General features: G+C 37.5%; 1 protein-coding gene across 1 annotated transcript in view; it reads right to left on the bottom strand.

Moving 5' to 3' along the window:
- Positions 1-24,525, bottom strand: part of jmjd1ca (jumonji domain containing 1Ca) — a 67,584-nt gene that overhangs the window by 40,907 nt on the left and 2,152 nt on the right. Inside the window, 1 exon segment of the mRNA XM_042742776.1 lies at positions 12,016-12,183. Within this exon segment, the coding sequence (XP_042598710.1) occupies positions 12,016-12,183 (168 nt within the window).

The raw sequence follows: 24,525 nt of genomic DNA, 5'->3' as shown, positions 1-24,525 counted from the left end.
TATTTTATTTCAGACTATTTCAATTCACAATAAGCACTTTTAAATACTTTAGTTTTAGTTTGACAATAACAAACCTTAAACAGATCTCAATGATGATGTTTTCAGCATGTAGGCTGGACATTTCTTAATTGTTTTTTCATATTTTTCTGTAATTTTACCTCTTGAATTTAGAGACATTGGATCAGTATGCAAAAAGTGCTTCTTTTGGGTATTATTTGATTAAAATGCACCAGCTCTGTTAAGAAGCTATCATGAATCAGTTTTTGTGTTTGCGTGGTTCACTGAGCTTCTGTTAGGTCGTTGAACTCACTTTAATGCACAATTAAAGTTGATACTGCAGCAGTGTGATAAGAATAACTGTGATCTGATATTTCACACGACATGACCTCAGATTGAACGCTAGTTGACCTCCCTTTGAGTTCAGCCGTTAAATGTACAACTGCATCTCTCTGACTGTAATTCATGGCACAGTGGGGAAATGATGTATATGTATGTGTTGTGGGAATTACCTTTATTGATGCTTATTGTCACAGCATACAAGTTTCAATCTGTACCAAAAGAAAATAAAGCCCCCCCTAAAATGTTCATGGAAACAAAAATCTGACATACTGGGATTGTGGTGTGAAATGAGTGCTGATCCTCGCACTATGCTTCATGACAAATGCTCACACACAGAAAAACCGAGAGCGAACAAAGCTTGCAGGCCTTAGAGATCTCCCAAATTGCACAAAGACGGACGGAGAGGTTCTCTTTCCTTTCTCTATCTCTCGCTCTCTTGCTCTGTTTGTGTGTGCATGTGTGTGTGTAAGAACCCTCTTTGTTTTGGCTCTCCAAGAGGCTGACACACAGCCAACAGCCAGACAGAGCCTCAGTGTGTGTGTGTGTGTGTGTGAGGGAGAGAAAGAGCGAGCTACAGAGAAACAGGGTAAGAGAGAATGTGTGTGTGTGTGTGTGGCGGGTAAATTTATGTCCAGCTGAGTGAGTAATAGTGAATGCACTTCCACAGAAATGACTCTCTCTCCTACACACACACACACAGATCGGCGGTAAATATCTACACATAAAAAAAAATCTGCCAGCCATAAATAGAAAATACAAACATACATCATTCATGACCTTTGCTCTGCTGTACACACAAGCAAGACTAACACACACACCAGACCTGGGGTAATATACACACGGAAACAAATTTGCCAGTCATAAACAGAACTTGGTGTAAAAACTTTTCTGCTACACACACACACACACACACACACACACACACACACACACACACACACACACACACACACACACACACACAGGCTCTCTGCTGTGGATCTAGGTCATATTTGTCTCTCTAGACACCAGTTAAACACACACACACAAACACATTGCCTATTACCTCCACAAGCACCAAATTAGTAGCTTAACTGATGTTGCTAATGGCAACTTGGACAGACATCCACAACTACAGTCTTGCTCTGTGTGTGCGTTCTTGTTTTCTGTTTTCGTTAGTGGCAGGGACAAAGCAGGAAAGAGGGACAGAGAAAGACACTTTTAATTTAATGATCAAATGAGTTAGCAATTCAGAGGCATAAACTCCCTCTCTCTCTCATCCACGCACACACGCACGCACAGACATACACACACCCACATAGTAATGGAGTCACTTCCTGACTGAGTCACACAACTGATTAGTCATTTGGCAGCCATCTGCATGTGTATGTGTATGTGTGTGTTGAATATGAATAATTTGCTACAGTAAGAGATGAAAATCATTAGAGGTTTGCTTTACTAATAGACAGAAGGATACAACTGGCTGTCTAAAAATGAGTGAGCAACATGGACAGCATTTTTGGCCATTATAAAAACATTCAAATGTACTTATGATGCCCAGAATTGCTGAATCAAACACTCAAAATGAACTTTGCACGCCGAATGAATAAAGTGCCTAATTATACATATTAATGTTCAACTACAATGTTTGAACAACCCGATGCTCAAAAATGCTGCATTAAACATTTAAATCCAACTTATGAATGAAACTATGATTCTAAAAAATGTTAATTCAACAGGATGTTAGAATCAAAGGTTTAGATGCATCTACAGTGCCCAAAAGTGCTGGCAAAAGCATTCAAATATTCGCATTAAAGATTCAAATGCACTCTGATGCCCCAAACTGGTGAATCAAACACACAGTATGAACCTTCAAACCAACAAACAACACCCAAAAATGCTGAATCAAAGACATGAACATTCAAATTAAATGTTCAAACACTCCAATAATACCCAAAAATGCTGAATCAACCCAAATTAACATTCAAATCCAACATATGAATGAGACTGATTCTCAAAAATGCTCATTTGAACAAAAGAATGTTATAATCAAACATTTAAAACTATCTACAGTCCCAAAAATGCTGAACAGAAAGTTCAAAAATATAAAATGAAGATTCAGTTGCATTTATAATGCCCCAAAAAATGTTAAACAGAACATTCAAATATTCAAACTGCAGGTTCAAATACATTATGATACCTCAAAATCCAGATTTAAACATATGAAATTACAAATTCAATATTCAAATCACCTATGATTCCCCAAAATGCAAAACCAAACATAAGAAAGTGCAAATCCAACATTTAAATGAACACAAGGCCCAAAAACACTGATTTGAGCATATGAGTGTCCAAATCCAACATTTAAATGAGCCCATGATTCCTCAAAATGCTGAAACAAACATAAAATAGTACAAATGCAACATTCAGCCAAACATATGATGCCTAAAAATGCGAATTTGAACATATGAACATACAAATCTAATGTTCAAAAGAAACTGTGATGCCCAAAAACACAGTATGGCTAGGCAGGTCACTGACAGAGACTAGATGTGACCAGACATTTGTAAAAACACAGAACAGGACGATCTACGTTCCATGAAGGGCGAATGTAGAAACATCAGCCTTTATCCACCGATTAATCCAAATTTCATCAGATTCATTCCTGCAAAAAAAGTGAATTCAGTTTGTGAGGAACTCGTCTGTAGCTTTCCAGAATCCTCGGTGATTCATTAAAATGACATTTGGGAAAAATGAGCAAGTGTGCAGCACTCTGTGTGTGTGTGTGAGAGTGTGTGTGCGCGTGTGTGTGTGTGTGTGTCTGTTTCTCCTGCACACACACCCTGAGTCTAAGCAATCACAAACATCAGTGTGTGTGCGCGTGTGTGTGGTCCTGTCTCTTCCTAAATGATGACATCATTGGCGCTGACTGGAGCTCATCACACACCCAGGCTTATAATCTCTTAACCTGGATCCATTTAACTGCCTGCCATTACTGACAGCAGAATCATCATAGAGAGAGACGGACAGAGCATGTGTGTGTGTGTGTGTGTGTGTGTGTCTAACACACAGCAGAGCTCCGACACGTATGTAAACACTGTGGCGGGTGAATGTGTGTGTGTGTGTGTGTGTGTGTGTGTGTGTGTGTGTGCGAGACTGAGAATTAGTTGAGTGAGAGAAGAGAGAAGAGAGAGAGCGAGTGCGAGTGCATCTGGTGGTAGATGTCGACATGTGGTTAGACCGTTACAGGCACCATGCCAAGAACAGACGAAGGGGCGGGGGGGCTCACATACACACGCACTAAATATAGAGCCCTGCCGAGGCTTCAATCTCACACATACACATTGTGAGATGAGTACAAACGCATAGACAAACAAGCATGAGATGAAAAGGATATCGACATGTAGGGCACTATGATTCCTGCAATGTGGAAATCGCAGACAGAATTGCGAAATTGAGTCATTAATTCAGAATTTACTGTGTAAGTAACATTAGAGAAATGTAGGCAAAATAGGTCAATTTTTTAATAATGTCAATATTTTTCAAAACTTTCTGTTGATCAGCATTGCGACTTTGTGTGGCCAACATGAACATGAAATTTGCATGGGGAACTGCATTGAGAATACGGATTCCTATTAAAAAGACTGGAATTTACACACAAAATATGCAATGGTAAATGTGAATGGACCTTAACGTGGAATGTCACAAAAGCTGGCAATATTTGGATTAATAAATCAAAAGAAAGACTGTGCAATTAATCAATTTAAAATAACAACATGGACAAGGATCTGTTATTATAAAAACTGCAAAAAGAAATATGATGTCTGAATTGTCTTGTTTACTGGGGTAAATCTCTGTTGACAAACAAACAATAAATAAATGCATGTTTAATTTGTTGAATTTGTATTAAATCTTAAAACACAAACTATATAAAAATTAAAGAATTTGTGAAAAAATAAAATGGAATTTGAAAAAAAAAACACTTCATAGGGCCCTATTATTGTTAAAATTTTAATAAATTATTAAATTGTTAAAGTTTTATGAATTCATTTGATTAGACATGCTTTTTAAACCAATAAATCTAAACTCAGAAAAATTCAAATGACAACCACAGAATTTGGAAAAAGATGAAAAAGACTCTAAATACAGATCTGTTTGTGAACAACTGTGTGTTATGAATTGTGTGTGTGTAATAAAGTCGGAAACATTCATATAGAGGAAAACCAAGACTGATGAGAGAAAGACCCCAAACCCCCAGAGGAAATACATTTCCTAGGACACACAGAGCCGTGCACACAGGCGTGCGGTTGACCTGTTATTCTGTGGGGTCATGGAGTAATGTAAGCTCTGCAGCTGGTACATAAATATGACTTTGAGTGTAGAGTCCAAGGTAACTCGAAACAACTCTACAGCTGCGCAGACACACACACACCACTAACTCTCTGTTTGAACTACATTGAGACTGATGAAGTGTAGCGAGAGACAGCTCTCTCTGTTCTGTGCTCTGCTGGTCTCTGGGAAGGTAAAGGAGGAAAAAAATGAAAAGAAAGCATGTCTGCCTCTCTCTGTTGAAATGATGGCACTGCTATGCAATGTCCCTTCAGAAATAAAGCCCAATTGATGTCACGCTCTCATGTGAAATGAGCACACGTTCACGTACATCATATAGCAATCATGAATTAGTCTGTGAAATCAAGAAATTATTTTAATTAAACCATATGAAAATAATATAAGATAAAAATAAAAGTGGTGGTTATTATTAATAACATATCAATGATTTTGAAAAAGAAGTATTTCAAATAATAGCTACCATTGTTTCAAATAGCAGCATTTCTGTTTAAGCTGCGTGCGCTGTTGCTGAAGTGAAAATTGAAAGTGCTTTTTTAGTGGGTTAATTATGCTATAGGAAAATCAGATATTTATATAACATAAACATAATATTATAAATTATATATGCATAAAAAGATGCAAATGCAGTGATCTTGAACTAAGTTACGTGCTAGTAAGATGTGTAAATCAACACGCTCTTCTTCCCGTAACAACACGCTGAAAATCACATGAATTCACAACTTTTATTACTGTAATATTCTCTTTATAATGTTATGCATATGACATTCCCAGCTATACTAGTTATTAATGTTGTGCATTGCTGTTCACACTACGTGCGCTGAAGCAGAAGAGCTGAGTGAACACAGGTAAACTGAAGCACTTTGCTGGCAGCTTATTTAACTCAAGGAAACACATCATACAGTTTATGAGATTAATCGGATATTTATACAACATAAACATAATATTACAACTTATATATGTACAAAAAGACGCAAATGCACAAGTGAACTCAAAGTAAGTTATATGCTAACCAGAATATAGATTTCTGTTGTGGATGCGCTCTTCCAGAAACAACGCGCTGAAACACAAATTAAACCAAAGAATTCACAACGTTTTATTATAATAATGTTCTCATCATAATGTTTTATATATATAGGATAGTCCTAGTTATTAATGTTGTGCGCTACTGTTTGTGCTGCGTGCGCTGAGCTAAGATGATCACCGGTAAACTGCAGCACTCTATTAACCCTCTATTAGCTCAACCAAATGCATTCTATATGCGATAAATCAGACCTATATGCATAAAATAAACACATTATTACAACGTAGAATTGCACAAAAGGCTGCAAATGCACAAGCAGACTTAACTGTGCTGGTCATGAAGGTGCAGATCTGTTGTGAATGCGCTCTTCCCGTAACAAGGCGCTTAAACAGGGGCGCACAAAGATTCCATAAGATTAATTAACAGTAATGTTCTCATTATATTATGACAGACTTTCCCTGCACATGTTGCACTTCACTGTATTTTCCTTTTTGAATTGATTCCACTAACATTTCAAGCAATTAAAAACCATCATGGCGAACAGTGTGCATCTGAAGTAGTGCATTATTTATCGGCTTTAATATATCGGCAGAATTTTCTTGTCAGTTTGATAACGATAACATTCAAATTAACATTTATCGGCCGATACCAATATGGTGGCTGATATATCATGCATCCATATCAACAAGGCTGCAATGTATCGGATCAAAAATATTCATATATTTATCATTTATTCCTGTGATGTTAAAGCTTAATTTTCAGAATCATTCCTCAATAAATATTTCTTCTTATCATCAATGTTGAAAACAGCTGTGATGCTTCATTTTTTTTAATTGAGATTCTAAATAGTGCACTGATACTTTACGCTTTTATATCAATATATTTTTATTTATTTATATGTTGATGCAGAGTATTTCCTATGTATTTCAATTAATGAAGCTAGCAGGTCCTCTAAATAAAGTGCAACTGAAACAACCATTATTGCATGTATTGCAATGCATATTGCATTGTGAGGTAGTTTATGATACCCTAATAGTAAAAAAAAGTGCATCCTGAAGAACAATGCCACGTTTGTTTAGTAAAGGTTAGCCTTTATCAGAACAGGAGTCATTTTCATATAAAAGTTTTACAGGTACACTAGCATCAGCTGTTTAACAATAAAACTAAAAGTAAAGTAAACTAAAGGTCAAGTAAAACTAAATTACAACTTTGTGGCAGAAGAAATCTTAACTAACATTTTAAATTTAAACAAATGCGACAAATGGGTAAAATGTGGCTTCTTTAAAGCCTCTCAAATAAATGTTAAATTCAGCTTACAATAAATTTGAGTACAAAATTTACTTTACACTCTCTCTCACCTCTCATTTCCCAGAATCCCCTCATTTCACATTCGTAAAAACGCAAGTCTTTCTGTTTTCATAATGTCAATAAAAAAGCTTGTAAAGGTCAAAACGTCTCTGAGCACTTACAAATATGTACAAATTTCCACACATGCACACAAATACACATACCCCCACCCACACACACGCAAGCACACACACAAGTGTTGTGTTAATGGTCTGTCTGACTGTCAGTAACACACACATTGACTGGCTTTCATCCCGTGAGTGAGCGTCTGTCTCTCCCCATCTCTTCTAATCTCTCTCTCTGACAAGTACACTGACATACATGCTGTGTTAATTTTTGACAAAGAAGGTCGGATAGGGATAGAGAAAAGAGGGCCAGGGAGATTATACCAGAAAGAAAGAGATAAAGGGAGAAAGAGATGGTGTGTGTATGTGTGTGTAGGTAACTGTGATGGAGAACGGCTGCTGACTCAGTGATATTCTACAGCAGAGAAAGTCACAAGCAGATCGGGCTGTGTGTGTGTGTGTGTGTGTGTGTGACTGAGAGAGAAAGAGAGAGAGAGAGAGAGAGAGAGTGTGTGTGTAAAAAAGGAAACCAAAGTGTGTCTGTGGCTGTTTCAACCCACATGAAAACGTATTGCTCAGAGGTTCTTTCTCAGTTATATTTCATTTAAGTTTCTACTAAAAGAACGGAGAACAAATTAGATTATTTTTGACATACAATGAAAATATAGAGTATTAGGTATTAGATATTAGATAGGGTTTCATATGATGGTATATTTCTAATGACAAAGTTTATGTTATGCCATATCCACAAACACAATTTTTAAAAACACTGCTATCAATCTGAACACTAGTGTATAGTGGTGTAAACATTTGTTATGACAACAATTCAGTTGGAGCAATTTGTGATTATTAACCATTATTTTGGAACAATTCATAATTATACATCAAAATATGCTAAATAATTTATAAATCAAATATATATTAAGTTTGACATGTATAGGGGACAATAACACTATTGATCTTGTTGCTGAGGAATGCTGCCAATTCCAGTCAGTCTGTAGTGTGCATATGGCTTATTTTATAACAGCTTCAAACATGGTTCACCACATCATATTTAATAAAATCTAAAGCTGTTTTTGCACTGATTCCAGACTAATTCATTTGAATTTATTATGAATTATTTATAAATAATCTTATTTTTTGGTTTGCATTTATCATAATTTCCAAATACAACAGAAAATAATCAAATTAGATAGATTAGATAGTTTCTTTTATTTGTAAATTATTTAATGTACTTTGTTCAAAAACTATGTGACATGGTCATTTAGTATATATAAATTATTGACGTATGTGAGTTTAACTGCTTCAAGAACAGTGATGTTACCACCTTGCTACTGAGAAATGTCATGCAGCTTTCAGCTTTTATTTGTTGATAAAGTCATGAGACAGCGCTTGCAACAAGTTTCTGTGCGCTTGTATGTTTCCATGTGTGCGCGAGTGCTTATCTGTATTGTACTGCCTGTACTAAAGGGAGTGTGCTTTCTGTCAATAATAAAATATAACTTTATGGGAAAAACTGGGAAATAGTTTACCCTATTATTTGTCATATGTATTGGCTCGTGTCCCTGTTGTAGGCTGTAAGGACCTTTGAAACAACTTAGATCATTTGATGAAGTAATATAGAAGTATAAAGTGATCAAGAACTGCCTGAAACTACTTCAGCCATGTGTCTCCTGAATAATAATTGCACACCTTAGAATGTTCATTAGCCAAACAGAATCAAGCTACTGTTCAAAAGTTTGGGGTCAGTAAAATTTGTTTGAAATAAATAATACTTTAATAATTACTAAATTAATACTTCTAAGGCTTGTATACACCAAGAATGATAACTATCATGATAATTATGTTAGCATCCACATTAATGTTCTCTAACATAATTAACACGAACTGAGATTATGTCATCTGCTGCTTTAAATACTCAAGATCTTTATAGTCAGAAGATTCTGATTGGCTGTCAGTGTTTCATTCATCAGCTGGAAAAAAAATTGTTCTAAATGTAATTCTAACGATCTTGTTCCTCTGTGTCGCTATTATTATAGTTGTGGTGTGGACTTCCCAATTATCACAGAATTAGAATAATTATTAAAACTGTAGTTATCATTACAGTTTAATTCCTTGCTGTGAACAGGCTTTAATTCAGCAAGGATGTATTAAATTCATCAAAAGTAACAGTAAAGACATTTATAACATTACAAGATTTCATTTCGAATGGGGTTCTTTTGAACTCTATCGAAGAATCCTGAAATTGAATGTATCGCAATGGTTTTCCACATTGATAATAACAAGAAAACCTAAAGCAGCTTATAAGTGTGTGTGTGTGGGGGAGACCAAGATGTGTGAGTCATTGAGAAAGAACTAAAAGAGGAAGAAAAAGCGAGAGGAGTAAAAAAAAGAGAAAGACAGTGTGCATGAAAAGGGAAAGAAAGAGGTGAATGTGTGTCTGTGTGTGTTGGCAGAGTCAGATAAATGAGAACAGAGGAATCAGTAGAAGCTGTGTAAAATCGCTCTTTCTCTCTCGTTCTCAGATGTTGCTACAGAAATACCTTTTATACTGTCCACCCTGACATAAAATAACACTCTGCCCAGCACACACACACACACACATGCACTGTTTTATCAAACACAGCTATAAACACACAGTGCTCTGAATGGAGGAAGTCCACACACACTCTTATCTCTGCAGCCCGTTGGCCAAACAGAGCTTTGTTACCACAGTTACCCCATTTACCCATGTAAATGGCCTTAACCCATGGTTACTCCAGGTTACGCACGGTAGCCCATAATACCACATGGTTAGCCACGGTGACATGCTGTCATAGATGTCATAAATGTAGAGTCTTTGATCTGCTGTCTGGAAAACGTGGAAAATGTTTGTTTTTTTATGACACAGAGGCAACTAATGACTAGTTAGTAACAGCAGTTAGCCAGTCAGTCTCCTTTGGTGGAAACAGTCCAGATATGACAACAAAAGCCCATCAGTTTCATTCATTCTGCACTGAGTGACTTCATAAATACATGTGTTGAGTGTTCAGACACTGGCAGTCTCATGTATCTTACTATCAGCATAAAGCATCACACTGCAGCTTAAAGCGGAAGTCAGACTGACATTACAGTCGCTACAAACCACAGCTTGCTTTTGAGCATGAAGTTTAAAGGGGTCATATGATGCTACATGCACTTTTACAAGTTGCTTGAACTGAAATGTGTGTTGGCAGTGTGTGTACACAACCACCCTAAAATTATAAAAATCCACCCAGTTTTCTTTTTTTTATCTGCTCATATCTTTACCCCTTTCTCAAATTGAGCCGATCTCAGATGCCTGTCTGTGTGATGTCACAAAAACAAGCCCCTCCCACGATAGTTTGATTGACAGTAGCGTTTCAGCAAAGACTGGACTGGTGTCTTACCTTAGACCCGCCCTGAGTAAGCTGTCATCAGTCCGCCATTGTTTCACCGCCGGAGCAGATGTAGACAAGAATGACTCCTAAGTGATTGAGGTGTTGTGTTGTTGAATATAATAATGAACATAGCAGTCGTCATTTACTCCCGACATCTGACATCTAATCCGCTGATCCCTGAGTGGACTACATTTGTTTCTGAAAAGAATGTGCCCCCGATCTACATAAATGTGTCTATATTCACGCGAATCATTCATGATCCAGCTTCACCTACAGAAGAACTGAGTGTGTTAGGTTTTTAATGAATCTTTGCAAATCGTCTTTTCTAATAATGTGCTAATTAGCAAGTTTCACGATGAATGCTAAAGTAAACAGTCCCTCCGAGAGCGGCACGGAAAATAGGGGCGGGGTCAGCAGAGCTCATTAACATTTAAAGGAAAATGCTACAAAACTGCGTGTTCTGAAAAGAGCTGTTTTTGACAGGGTAAAAAAGGTGTTTTTTACACCACCATTGAGAAATTTTAACCAAACTATGTTACAGACTTTTCTGTAAAGGCTTACTGAAGTGCTTCTTGCACCATTTTCATGGCCAATAAAACGGCAAGATAATTACGGTTAAACAAGAAAACAAGAAAGAGTTTTCAAAAGAAATTAACATTTGTTGTTTTAATGATTCATTCAGACTCAAAAGTATCACTTTTGAATCATTCTGATAAATCTTTCGCTGAAGCATTATGCATAATGAAATAATTTATTTACAGTTTGTAATGTAGCTGCAATCAGATCTAGTACTGCTTCATCTTTCAACAAATGTTTTGTGAAATCTCCATGACACTGTGCCTTGATTTCAAAACAAAAAGCTCTGAACAATCCTCTGACATGCTACATGATGCCATTAAAAATAAACTATCCACTTGTTCCTTACACTGTCCTATTGACGACAGACTCAAGTGCGTTGACTGTGTCCGAAAGCAAACACACATCTATATACTGTATCCATGGTAGACAAGATAGCGGCAGTGATTAGAATTTCTATTTGCTTTTGACACGACATGACATTCACTCGCATTAATCAAGTGTTAGCGACTGAACGATACGGTGAGAAGATTTCTTTTTGTACATGTCTTGCTCTGGAGGCAACGTTTATGCAAATGTTTGTGCCCCTATGATGTCATATGTCAACTTAGATCCAAACGAGCCTTTTTTGGAGATTGATTAAATAAATGCTTTGTTTATAAAGAGGAGGACATGTTAAGCTATGAAACTTACAGGATGTTTTAATGGTACAAAGACCTCTTATATGCCAAAAGATCAAGACAAATTTGATTTCTCATGTCATGAACTCTTTAAATAAACTTTTACTCCAACCAGACTGATAAAAGCCAATGCACCCCAAATCTGACTACATGAAGCCATCCAATCTTTTTCAAGTTCTTGCCATTTTTGTGTGTAGCATGCATCGGATGGTCTGTGAACAGTTTGAGCAGCAGTAGTTTGAGGGCTTTTGTGGACTCACCAAGGCGGGTTGCAGTCTTCTCTTCTCCTGGCTGCTGCTGCTGCTGTTTGTGCCGGTTCTTTTGTAGGCCCAGACGAGTTCCTGCTCCAACAAAACCACCTCACATTCCTCTCGGAGTCTCCTCCACTTCCTCTCTGCGCTCTGCTCGCCGTCCCAGTGCATGCACACCTACCACATGGAGACAGAAACAGAGAGAGAGGGTTAGTAGGTTGCGGATGTATGTACAGACACAGGTGCAAGTGCACATGCATACACACAGCATATATGTTCACAATTAACTTGATTGATGCAGCTAATTACTAGCTGATTCAAAGGTGATAAATCTAATAAATTAGAAACAAATGTCAACACAGCAACAGCATACTTAACCACTTGCACAGAAACGTCTGCTTAGAAGCTCACAAACAACATGAAACGGAAATGAAATTAAACGCAAACATATGTGAGCAAATGTCTACACGATGAAAGTACATACTTAGACCACACACACACTAGGGAAGGGTCAACAGATGATGCCATCATCCATCGCCGATGGCTGATAGACATCATGATGTTGCACCGACACTGTGATCCCCCCCCCCACTTTTTGAATGCACGATCGCCTTTTAGTTTCACTATCACTTTCGAGATTCGCGATCGCACATACTCTATGTATACTATGGCGCGGCAGCACTTACCACACATTTTACAAGATTATATGTTTGTCAGTGGTACCGAGGATCTTCAAATTATTCGCCATCATCCTCAGTCATCACTCAGTTGGCATCACTGATTATACTGAGTTCTATTGACTGATCTATAAATAATGAATCTCTATTATTGATCAGTGTTTCTATAGTATTTTGTCGCATCGAGCCACATCGCTCGCATCCGGTGTAGACACGGTGTTAGGAATGGTTAGTTGTTTTCCCTTATAAGGATTCACGCTTCAGGCCCATCCCCTAACAACCGATGTCATCCTCCATCGCGATGTTTCACTGTAGATATCATCCAATGCAATATTTATAGACATCGCCCAACCCTAACACACACACACCAGATCACACAGTCCTGTCCACATCAAGATACATATTTTCATGTGTAAGTCTGAACCCAATGATGTCACTCGTATTTGTCACCCAGAGTGTCATCACAGCATCATAAGTGCTGCGTCTGACTGATGACTGAGCCAGACGAAATTAAAACTCACTCACCGGCTGCAATGAGCCATCCAGCTCTACTGCAGCATGACGATATGGCTAAATCTGTGACAGATCTGAATCACAAAGTCACCCAACAGAAACTCACTATTAATACAGCACTGAGATCTAGCTCACTCGCAGTGATTCAGAATTCATGGAAACTGAGAAAACATCAGCAGGTAAGGTTAAAAAAAGAGGTGGAAGATTTCTAGCCCATTTGGCAGGAGAACAAGATTAATATGGCAGGGCTGGTAATAAAGCCTAAAGCCCCATTCACACCAAGAACGATAACTATAAAGATAATGATAAAGATAAAGTTCTAAAAATCATTCTCAATATTAAAGAATAGCAGAGTCCACAGTACAGTTATAACAATAAAGGCACAGAGAAATAGGGTTGGGTATCGAAAACCGGTTCCATTTTAGAACCAGTTCCAAATTTCCAAGAACCGGGTTTTCGATAAGAAGCGTGCATTTCTATTCTGCTTAACGATTCCTGCGTTCACATTTTAATGTGATCTAAAGTGATTTAACTGCAGGAATGGAAAGAACTTGCGCCCCTGTTTGCGTGCAGCGCACATGAAGGGCAAGCGCGTGCACAGAGAACAGCGGTCAGCGGTCGCGGTGCGGGTTCCCGGATTGTGTCCGTTCTCGGACCATTCCCTGTATTTCCACTGTAGAAAAGGTTGTTCCGGGCCAGAACTGACTTCTTTCATATTTATCAACTAGTATGCAGAAAACTACGTCGGTATATCATCATAAACACAACCGTTTTTGTCTTAAGTGAATGTAAACAGAAAACGCATGTACAGTATTTTTAGCACTGCGTGCTTTCAGTGTTAAAGAAACAGCAGCCTATAAACGCGCTGCCTGTCATTAATGTTAATCAAAGAACAAAAGAAAATCATTCACTGATCTTGACTGAATATATTTAATAACTTTAATTAATCTATATTTTATTTATGAAAAGAAAACTATGCAGTGTTTTTAAAAATTTTAATTATAATTTATTTTTGTATTTTGCGGTTCAGTTGCTATTAATTGATTTGTTTGTTCCTATTTTATTACTGACTGTTTACTTGTCTTTAACACTTTAATATTTTAAATTTTTATTGCAGCTATATTTAGGGGTTCAAGCACGCAGTGCTGAAACCCTATTGTAATTGTTAGGATTTTTATTATTTATTATTCTTCCGCCTTAAAACTGAACGGGCAGCCCAAACCGTAAGGCCTAGAGAGTTGAAACTTGGTCAAAAGGTAGTAGTCTTGCTCGCTACTCAGGCGCAAAGAACCGGCCCAATCGGCCTAACGGGGGCGCTACAGCGCAAAATACAAAAATTTCAGACATTTTTGGCTGTAGCTCGTAAACCGTTTGTCGTAGACTCAAAAACATGGCATCGTTGCAATCCTTGGGTTAGCCCGAACAAAATTGCTCTGCTGCTTTTTTCGCTCTACGGCGCATCGTTTTCTCGAAAAATTGAGTTATATCTGAAACCTACTTTTGCGAACTAGTCCTAGGTTTTTCACCCGATCAGAACCAAACCACTGCAGAAATATTCTCTGGACACTCAATATCAATAATTATCAAAAAAAAGTTGAAATTTCTTTTCTTACGCGAAACAGTACGCCAAAAAGCATCTATGCTAACGTTAGCCAAATGTTATTTTTGCTATAACTCTTGAACGGAATGAGATATCTTCATCAAACTCGGTACACATTTGTATAAGCTCAATCTTTGGTCAAATAAAAAAAAAAATGCGCACCTCTGCCACTTGGGGGCGCTATAAGACAGAAAAAACACATAAATAGCTATAACTAGGCAACGGTTGGTCCGATCGACTTGAAAATTGGTATGCAGTTTCTTTGTCTGAAGGGGCAATATTGTCTATGAGGACATTCGTGTATCTCAAAAAACATGGCCGCCATTGGCCAATGAAATTTAAGCAACTATTAGACAAGGTTAACGGAGGTTGATCGGAACGAAACTTGGTGGGCATGTTCGTCTCATGGCCCGAAAGGTCTGTAAGAATTTTGAAAGAAATCGGCCACTAGTTGGCGCTAACGAGTTTTTTGGCTCTGTAATCACTAGGTGTTTCACATATCCATGCAATATGGATATCATTTGAAAGATCTCCTCATAATGCACAACTTTGCCTCAAGAACCATTACTGTCAGTCAAATCGTTCATTAATTATTCATAATTATGTTAAAAACCTACTTTTGCGAACTAGTCCTAGGTTTTTTACCCGATCGGAACCAAACTACTGCAGTAATATTCTGTGGACTCTCTAGATCAATAATTATCAAAAAAAAATTAGAATTTTGTCCTTTGGTTAGCTATAACTGGGTCATTTTTAAAAGGGGCGTGGCCAAATATACCCAATAGCCAATAAAACCCTAAATGAAAACTCAAAACTTTATGAAACTTGGTGGAAACATGTAGCAGATGACTCTTAACAAGCATACAAAGATTCATGGAGATCGGACCATAGGTGGCGCTATAACAGTTAAGAGGGCATCAAAAAAACACAAGATTTCTACAGAAAATGACCTCAAATTGTAGAACATGTTCATATATTCACACAAACACTAGATCTTCATATCTTAAAATAGATCTTCTCATTATGAACAGCTTTGCCTCTGGGCCTAATGCTGTCAATCAAATAGTTGATTAAATATTCACAAATAAGTTAAAAACTTACTTTTGCAAACTAGTCCTATGTTTTTCTCTTAATCTCGATCAAACCACTACAGAACGATTCTCGGGACTCTCCAGATCAATAATTATCAAAAAAAATTAGAATTTTGTACTTTGGTTAGCTATAACAGCTTAATTTTGAAAAGGGGCGTGGCCAAAATACCCAAAAGCCTATTAAACCTAAATGAAAACTCAAAACTTTGCGAAACTTGGTGAAAACATATGTCAGATGACTCTGAACAAGCATGCAAAGTTTCATGGAAATCAAACCATAGGTGGCGCTATCACAGTAGAAAAGGCCTCAAAAACAAAAGATTTATATGGTAAATGGCCTCAAATTGGTTGAAAATGCTCATATATTCACACAAACACTAGATCTTCATATCATATGATAGATGTCCTCATTCTGAACAACTTTGCCTCTGGGACCAATGTTGTCAATGAAGCTGTTAATTAAATATTCAAGATTATTTTAAAAAGTTACTTTGGCAAACTAATCCAAGGCTTTAAGCTGAAAATCAATAAAACCACTTAAGTACAATTCTCTAGACTCTGAAGGTCAATAATTATCAAAAACATGTTGAACAATTGCATTTGGACAACTATAAACCAGTAATTTTTTAATATGTTATTTTCATAGTGTACACAAAGGCCTATTAATACAATCAGAAAGCCCACAAATTATCAAAACTGTGTAAAATAATGCATAATTTCATTCTAAACAAGCATGCAAAATTTAAGAGAGATTGGGCAAAAAAATAACACTATAACAGTTATGTTAAAAAAACACAGTGTTGTTTGAGTAAATGCATTTTATAACCACTAGATGGCAGCGGAAGACCACTAATGGTCTCATTCAGCTAAGTTAAACAGTACTGTTCAAAGGTTTCATGAATTCATGCCAAAACATTAATAAATTAACTGTTATAACATTTTAAATCTAATTGAGTCAACGTTTTCCATTTTTGTTAATACAGATATATCAGTTTTTACAATTTGGCCACATTATGATTACAGTTTAACCTGAAAATGACATCTAAACTCTTAAAAAGAGAAGACTTGCAATAAGTTTATTGTCACCTATCACTTATTTCAAATACCTATATCTGCAACAAAATGTGTGTGCATGTATGTGTGTCTTTGTCTTTGTATATATGTGTGTGTGTGTGTGCATATGCTTATAAAGTATTAATATATTAGTCTAATAATTTACTTTCAGTGTGTGTGTCTGTCTGTTAGCCTGTTCTCCATTTTTGATGTGTTTAACTGTCATCCATACATCCAGGTTGGCCGAGACCACCTCAGAGGCCTTAATGTGCTTGAACCCCGGTAATCGCTGCTTGCAGCTTTAATAATCTAGTTGTTTTTGCTGTGGTATTTTTTTTAAAAGCATAGGCAAAATTCCTCTTGCAGTGTTCTGTAGGCTGCTGATTTTTGCTCATGTTATTCGGCTGCAACAGAATGCTTTGTAAAAAGATATGTTTGACATCTAAATGTTTGACTTAATGTTTTTTATATTGGATTTTTTATCTTATTGGAATCGAAATTAGAAATCGATAAGAATCAGAATCAATAAGCAGAATTGGAATTGGAATCGATAAAATTCAAACAACCCTACAGAGAAACGATATCATTGGAATCACTTTCAGAACTATTTTTTCCAGTTGATGAACGATACAAACATTGACAGCCAATTTTTGCCATTATAAGCACATTAAAGTTTTATTTAAACATTTAAATAATCATAGGCCTGTTTGGTTAAAATATTGCCAGTACAAGTGCGTTTGAACACTTGACTCAAACTTTTAAATGTCGGACATCTGTATAGCCTGAAAGTTACTTTGGGTAAAAGTCCCTGCCAAATACATACACGCTAATTAGAATATTCAGCATTTTTGGCCATTCTAGGTACATTTAAAAGTTCAGTTTGAATGCTTGAATGTTTGATTGAGAGCATTTGTGCATTGTAGGTTCATTTGAATGTTAAATTCAACATTTTGAGCTTTATAGGCATTCACCACATTGTAATGGTTATGGAGAGACAAAAGAGAGTCACGCAGTTCCTCTACTTTGCTCTTTAATAGCAAACTTCACACTTAAAGCATACAGACACTTGTCTGTGTGTGTGTGTGCCAGACAGATGATGCCTCACACCCTACAGAAGAATTAAAATAGCCCTAAAATATAATTCATTGCAGGGACACATGTTGCCATTGGTCAAGATCCTCTGAGCATGAGATAGAGAGAGAAAACAGAGGAGAGAAAAAGGACATTTTTGAGTTGCTATGCTACCAACATGTCTCTCTCTCTCTCTGATTATCTTTCCATCTCCCTCTACTCATTCTTTTCTTTCTCCTGTCTTTCAACCTCACCTTTCCCCTTCATCTTCTCACTGTCTCTTTCACACAAAGACACACTCAAACTCTCTCTCTCTCCCGGAGTAAGGATGCGTGTCGGACACCGAGGTGATTTACGTGCACTCCTGCCATTATCTGTGAGATGTGTGTGCCTGACCGAGAGTGTGTGTAAGAAGGGGGGAGTATGAAAGGAAAACAGCAATTATTCATTTAGAGGAGATCATTAGTCATAGGAACCAGTCCTACTGCCTTTTGAAACCACACACACATACATTCACACAGAGCTTCATCTGTCCTGCGAATGTGAAGTGAGTCTACCATCACGTCAGGTTGTCATTTTTCACAGCGGCTGTTTTTTCTTCCTCCTGAGTGTAATTACGATGATGTATGTGTGCCGTCTTTGGGTGTGTGTGTGTGTGTGTGTCTCAGACGGTATTTACAAGTGTGAGTGAGCTAACAAGAGGCTTTTTCCTGCTATTCTCACACACACGTGTTGGATGTGTGTGTGCACCGAGCTGTTCGGCCATGAAGCGTCAAGTCGTCGACAAGCTGTAACAGGTCAGAGAAGCGTTTCACACATGCAGTCACATGGCTGCGCACACACACACACACACACACACACACATGCATACAAACTCACAGGCGCACCTGCAAATCAACTCAAGCATTGCATACTCACACTCCTGCAGTATCTCTTATTGACAGACTGCAGGAGAGAAACATTTACACACACTCTCTCTCTCTCAGTAAATACTTCCCTGAGGCTTGAGGGAGGGATGCATTCACCGGCATCAGATTTCAGCCTGGACCACGTCCAACGCTCCGGCAGAAATGTGCTTATAGCATCAGCATTTATACACACACAACCTGACACTGCTTTCCTGACTGAGAAACCACACACTCTTATTTGCTGGTGGTTTTTCATGAGATGTACGTGTAAATATATTCTGCTAAATGTAATAATCTGTTCTGATCATTTCTGCAACACAAGCGAGGAGTGAATGAGAAGGGTCTGGTTGTGTTCCTGATGAAACCGACACTGTGTGTGTGAAAGGCGAGAGAGAAAGAGAGTCTGGGGAATAAAAGCATGCTGCCAACATAGTAGCATGAGACTATCATGTGAGTTTGTGTGAAGGTGTCCGTATCTGTTGTACATACTGTCTTTAGCACTGAGTGCAAACACACACACACACACACACACACACACACATTCACAAACTGTGATCCACAGAGGCGCCTCACTGATCAATAATTTACTGAGCGGAGAGAGAGGGAGGAAAGGTGGGCGGGTGAGAGAAAGAGAGAGAGAAAGAAAGACAGACAGAGAACAAGAGGAAAAAAAGAGACAGATGAAGACAGTGAAAATGTGAGTGTACATGTTTATAAAGTCGACTCACATCAAAGCTACATGAATCACAATATGTGACAAGTATTTCTTAGGAAATACTGCAACATTCACCTGTCATTAAAGTTAACACATTTAAAAGTAATTTTCTGTGAAAATGACAATAATTAAACAGATAAACACAATTTGTTATTGTTTTAATATGATTCTGTTTTAGATTATATAATTATTTATATGAACTGAAAAGCAATTAACATCAAATGTAATTAATATCTAATGTTCAACAAGAACACTGTGATGTAGAGCAAACCACTAACACAAGTTGATGGATCTTATAATACAGTGTATTTTTAAATAAAATGCATTGCATCAGGAAATAATTCAGATGAAATTTGTCGATTATGGTCTATTGTTCAGTGCTTACATTTTGTTCAAGTTTTGAATTTGGAGTCTGATATGTTTTATTTTTAATGTTTAAGAAGGAAGACTCTTCTGCTCACGAAGGCTGCATTTATTTGATCAAAAATTCAGTTAAATCATGAAATATTAGTGGTGCAATGGATCACAAAACTCACGGTTCGGATCATATTACGGATTTTGAGTCATGGATCGGATAATTTTTCGGATCAGCAAAAAAAAAAAAAAAAAAAAAAACATTTTGTGATAGCTTACTTTAAGTACTGGCTACTGGCTTAACTAATGAAGTTAGTATAAAACACGAATAATTACACAAATTACAAGTATAGATGACTACAACAAAACACAGTTACAAATAAAGTCTTAACAGTAGCATGCAGGTGCAGAAATGTAATAATTAAGTGTAAAATAACACAGCAGTGCCCACTGCACAAGTTAAACACAGATTCATCTTTGTTAGGGCTGTGGTGTTGTTTGATTAGCAGACAGAAGCAGGCGTTTATTGGCTGCTGTGTCTTTAAGACCAAATGCATGGACCTAATACTGACACACATCCGTCTTTTTCTCTGCTGTTAATGTTCACTTAAGACATAACCGACTGTGTTCACTAGAATACTTGCCAAAACAGGTATTTTAACATAACTTTGTGTGTATTTGAATAATTACACATGATCATTCAGAAATCGTTCTAATATGGTAATTTAATGCTCATTTGCTGCAAAAATATGTTTATGTTTATCAGCTTTTGTCATAACGCAGTGCCAAAGTAGCAAAATGACATGCATTACAATCTGAACCTGACAGAGACAGACTCTGTCAATAAAGGTGGATTTGAGCGCAAGAGTGTGTGCGGTTAGGTGTGGTGGAGGACTGCATCGTACATGTGAGTGTGTGTGTGTGTCATGAAGGAGTGACCCAAACACACTGCTGTGATTTAATGCCAGCAAACATCATAATGATACGATAAGCTAGTGTGCATGACAAGAGAGAAAGACAAGAGAGGACACCATGTCCTTTAACTGCCTCATATTATACTAGCAAAGCAGCAGCAGGCATTCATTCTTTCACAGGGAGAGTGAGAGTTGGACACCTTGTGCAGCTGTTGGCCAGCTCTCCAGTCCCGTGACTGTGATTCTGTCATGCATGATATTCCGCAGTTTAAACAAACGCTCTCTCCTCTGTATGCCAAACACACACACACACACATTCTCTCCTCCGCACGTATAAAGATATGCAAACATTCACAAAGATAGTGTGAGAGTCAAAGAAATGCACACAATTACACAAACATCCGAAACAACCACACACCCTGCCACCAAACTCCCCAGGGCTGTTAAATCAAAAGACAGAGAGGATTTCACAGAGTTCTGAAGGACTAATAGGAGATTCTCTTTCACACACACACACACACACAGACACACACACATACACACACACACATCAATGCAAGTAATGCATCATCAGAAGGAGAAATGACAGAGAAGGGGTTAAAACAGCTCTGTATTGTTGTGTGTCTCAGTAGGGCTTAAATCTACAATCACACAGCCTGAGCTGGACTTCTTATACGTATTTCAGGAGATAAGCTACAGCACACACACACGCAGAATCTGTCTGGTCTGCAGAATCACACATTGCTTCCCTGGCAAAGCTTCAAACCATCTGCCAAAGGTCAAGGGTCAAATGAAAAGAAAGCTGCATATAAAGCACAACAACTCACACATTTTGCAGACTTGATTGAGAGGGTCACATAAACATATAAACAAGAGTTTACAACTTACATCAAAATGTATTATAGAGAGAAAGAGAGAGAGAGAGAGAGAGAGAGACAACATTTAAAAATGTTTTGCTTCTCTCTACATGAGTTGATGAAATTCAACCCTTGTCTCTGACACTGCAGAACCATGTATCTGTGTCTGTGTGTGCGTATGTGGGTGTGTGTGTGTGAGTGAGTGTAGACTGACAAACACACGTGCAGAGAGCTGGAATACGGCCCTCAGTGCCAGCACATGCACGGACGGGGAGGGGAAGAGGAGTGCTTAAATAGAGCACAGTACAAACACACACAACCACAGAAAATGACAAGACAGAGACGAGGCCAGGCAGAGACATCTGGCTTTAGTTAATGCAGTGCAGAACAGAATTAGAGTGCTATCAGAGCGAGTCGATAAAACACACGCGCAGCTGAAATTAATAAATGTCTCCATCAGACGAACGATATCACTGCAACATGCACACTTGTGCAATCCAAACAGAAACACTGTCTGCACAAATAAACCCTCCATCAAATCTGTGTTTAGTGGGTTAGACTGCAACATAGATTGTTAACAAGAGTTCAAGAAGCTACACTGTGAATATGGTCATGGCTAAAGGTATGGTGTGCAGCATTACAATATAAGCACAATCATATTTAAAGATTCTTTACTTTACTTCATAGGGACAAATATAATTTAACATGACTGATTGAAGCTAAATACGTCATGGTAATTCACAACTACTTTACATTTTGGTGAATTGGTGGTTAATACGTATGAACTTGTATTATCTCATTTCCTAACATCTGCTTACGCCCAAGTGACGGTTATGTTTAGGTCCGGGGTGGAATTTCTTACGTTTTTTTCTAAAAATAGATATCAGTTCATGTGAAATCGTTCTAATATGTGTCATGTGTGAATGCAATGATATTTATGTACATTTCACAATTTTTTTAAATTTGTCATCAAGAATTTCCCCTTCCTCCAAAACTGTCAGTCCAAAACTTCAAACTGATAAGACTTTATCTTTGAAACATAATAAAACCTGAGAACAAAAGAGCTAAATTAAATCCGTTTATCATATTAAGTGACTGTGTCTCTTCACAAGATTTGGATTAAACCACTCTATTCATATGGATTACTTCCAATGATATCTTTTTGTACTTTCTGAAGCATCAAAGTTTTGGTTGCCGGGAATTTTAATGGATGCTCAGAAATCCCTCATGTTTCATTAAAATATCTTAATTTGTGTTTCAAAAAGAATGTAAGTGTATTTTTTTCATCACATTTAATTCATACACTCAGAATAAAGGCATAAAATGTGATGGTACCTTTTCAAAAAAAAAAAAAAAGTATGCCTTTTAGGTATTAATATGTACACTTTAGGAACTAATATGTACATTTAAGGTACCAATATGCACCCTTTAAGTACAAATGTGTACATTTTGAAAAGATACCATCCCAGTGACAGCTTTTATACCTTTTTTTTCTGGGAGTGTAGCTGTTAATATTTGTGTAAGTGTGTAATTTGGTACAGCTGGTCTGCCATATTCACCCATCAGCATCCAGGACTGCAACCATCTGTTTTATAGTACATACAATATCACTCAAAGCTAAGAAAACAACATTCTTGAATCATTCCATGACATTTTCCTGTAGTTTTAAAACTAGAAACAGTGCATATCTCAAGCTGTCAAGTCCGGACACACTGCAGATATTTGGAAATTCAAGCAAACCAAGCCCCTGAGAATACAGCACAGTAAAACAACAGGTTGTGAAGGAGATGAGAAGCATTAGGAGATATCTGTTTGTGTGTGTGTAACACAGCAGGAGGTTGTAACCCAGGGAAAGCTGTCAGTCACACGGCTAAGCCCCTGTTGCCACGGGGACGTCGTCTAGCCAATGGCGTAAAAGACATGAGTCCCCAAAGACAAATACACACTAACACACATGCACTTACAATATCACGAAACACATAAATACACCAGGAGAGAAAACCAACAGCTGTTCTGATAAACAAACCGAGCTGTATATTCCCCAGCTTTAAAAATAAAACTACAGCCACCAGAGAGATTTTTTTTCACAGCATATCTCAACTGAGTACACAATCCAAATAAATACAGTACTATATAATAAGATTACATTTTTATCTAAAATAATTGACCTCAAAGGGCGAACAAACTCTCATAACAGTGAGAAAATCCTGTTGGTGCGAGTTTACAACCACAAAGAACTTGTTAGACAAACACACACACCCTACAGATATACAAGCAATCCTGCACCTGTACTGGGAAAATGAATGACAGATATGCACGCACATGAATGCAAGCCTTTGCCAAACAATAAAAACGCATATGATCTGAGCAACAACGCCAGTAACTACTATGAATGCTTTCTTTCACTCTCTCTTTTACGCACATACACAGCTGGAAGCATATGACAGCACGACTTAACCATCAATGCACACAAACTGTCAGAGAGAATGAATAAAACACAGGGCACTTGCCAGATAACAGAGCAAAGTTTCTACACTGAAACAACACAATTCTCTATCTTTTGCACCCTAGTGGAATACATACTGTACATCTGATTTACACTTTAAATGTCAATGAAACAAGCCGCACAACTTCAGTTACACAGTGCGATCTTCAGAGGGTGATCTGCTCTTTCGCTGAGCACTGGTGTAGGAGGAAAGTGTGCCTTTGACCCTCATAATTAACGTCACAGTTGTAAAAATGCAAATATGTCTACTGCGGTGCACA

Source organism: Cyprinus carpio, chromosome B17 (assembly GCF_018340385.1).
Source record: "Cyprinus carpio isolate SPL01 chromosome B17, ASM1834038v1, whole genome shotgun sequence".
NCBI lineage: Eukaryota > Metazoa > Chordata > Actinopteri > Cypriniformes > Cyprinidae > Cyprinus > Cyprinus carpio.
This window is presented reverse-complemented; position numbering and strand designations above follow the sequence as displayed.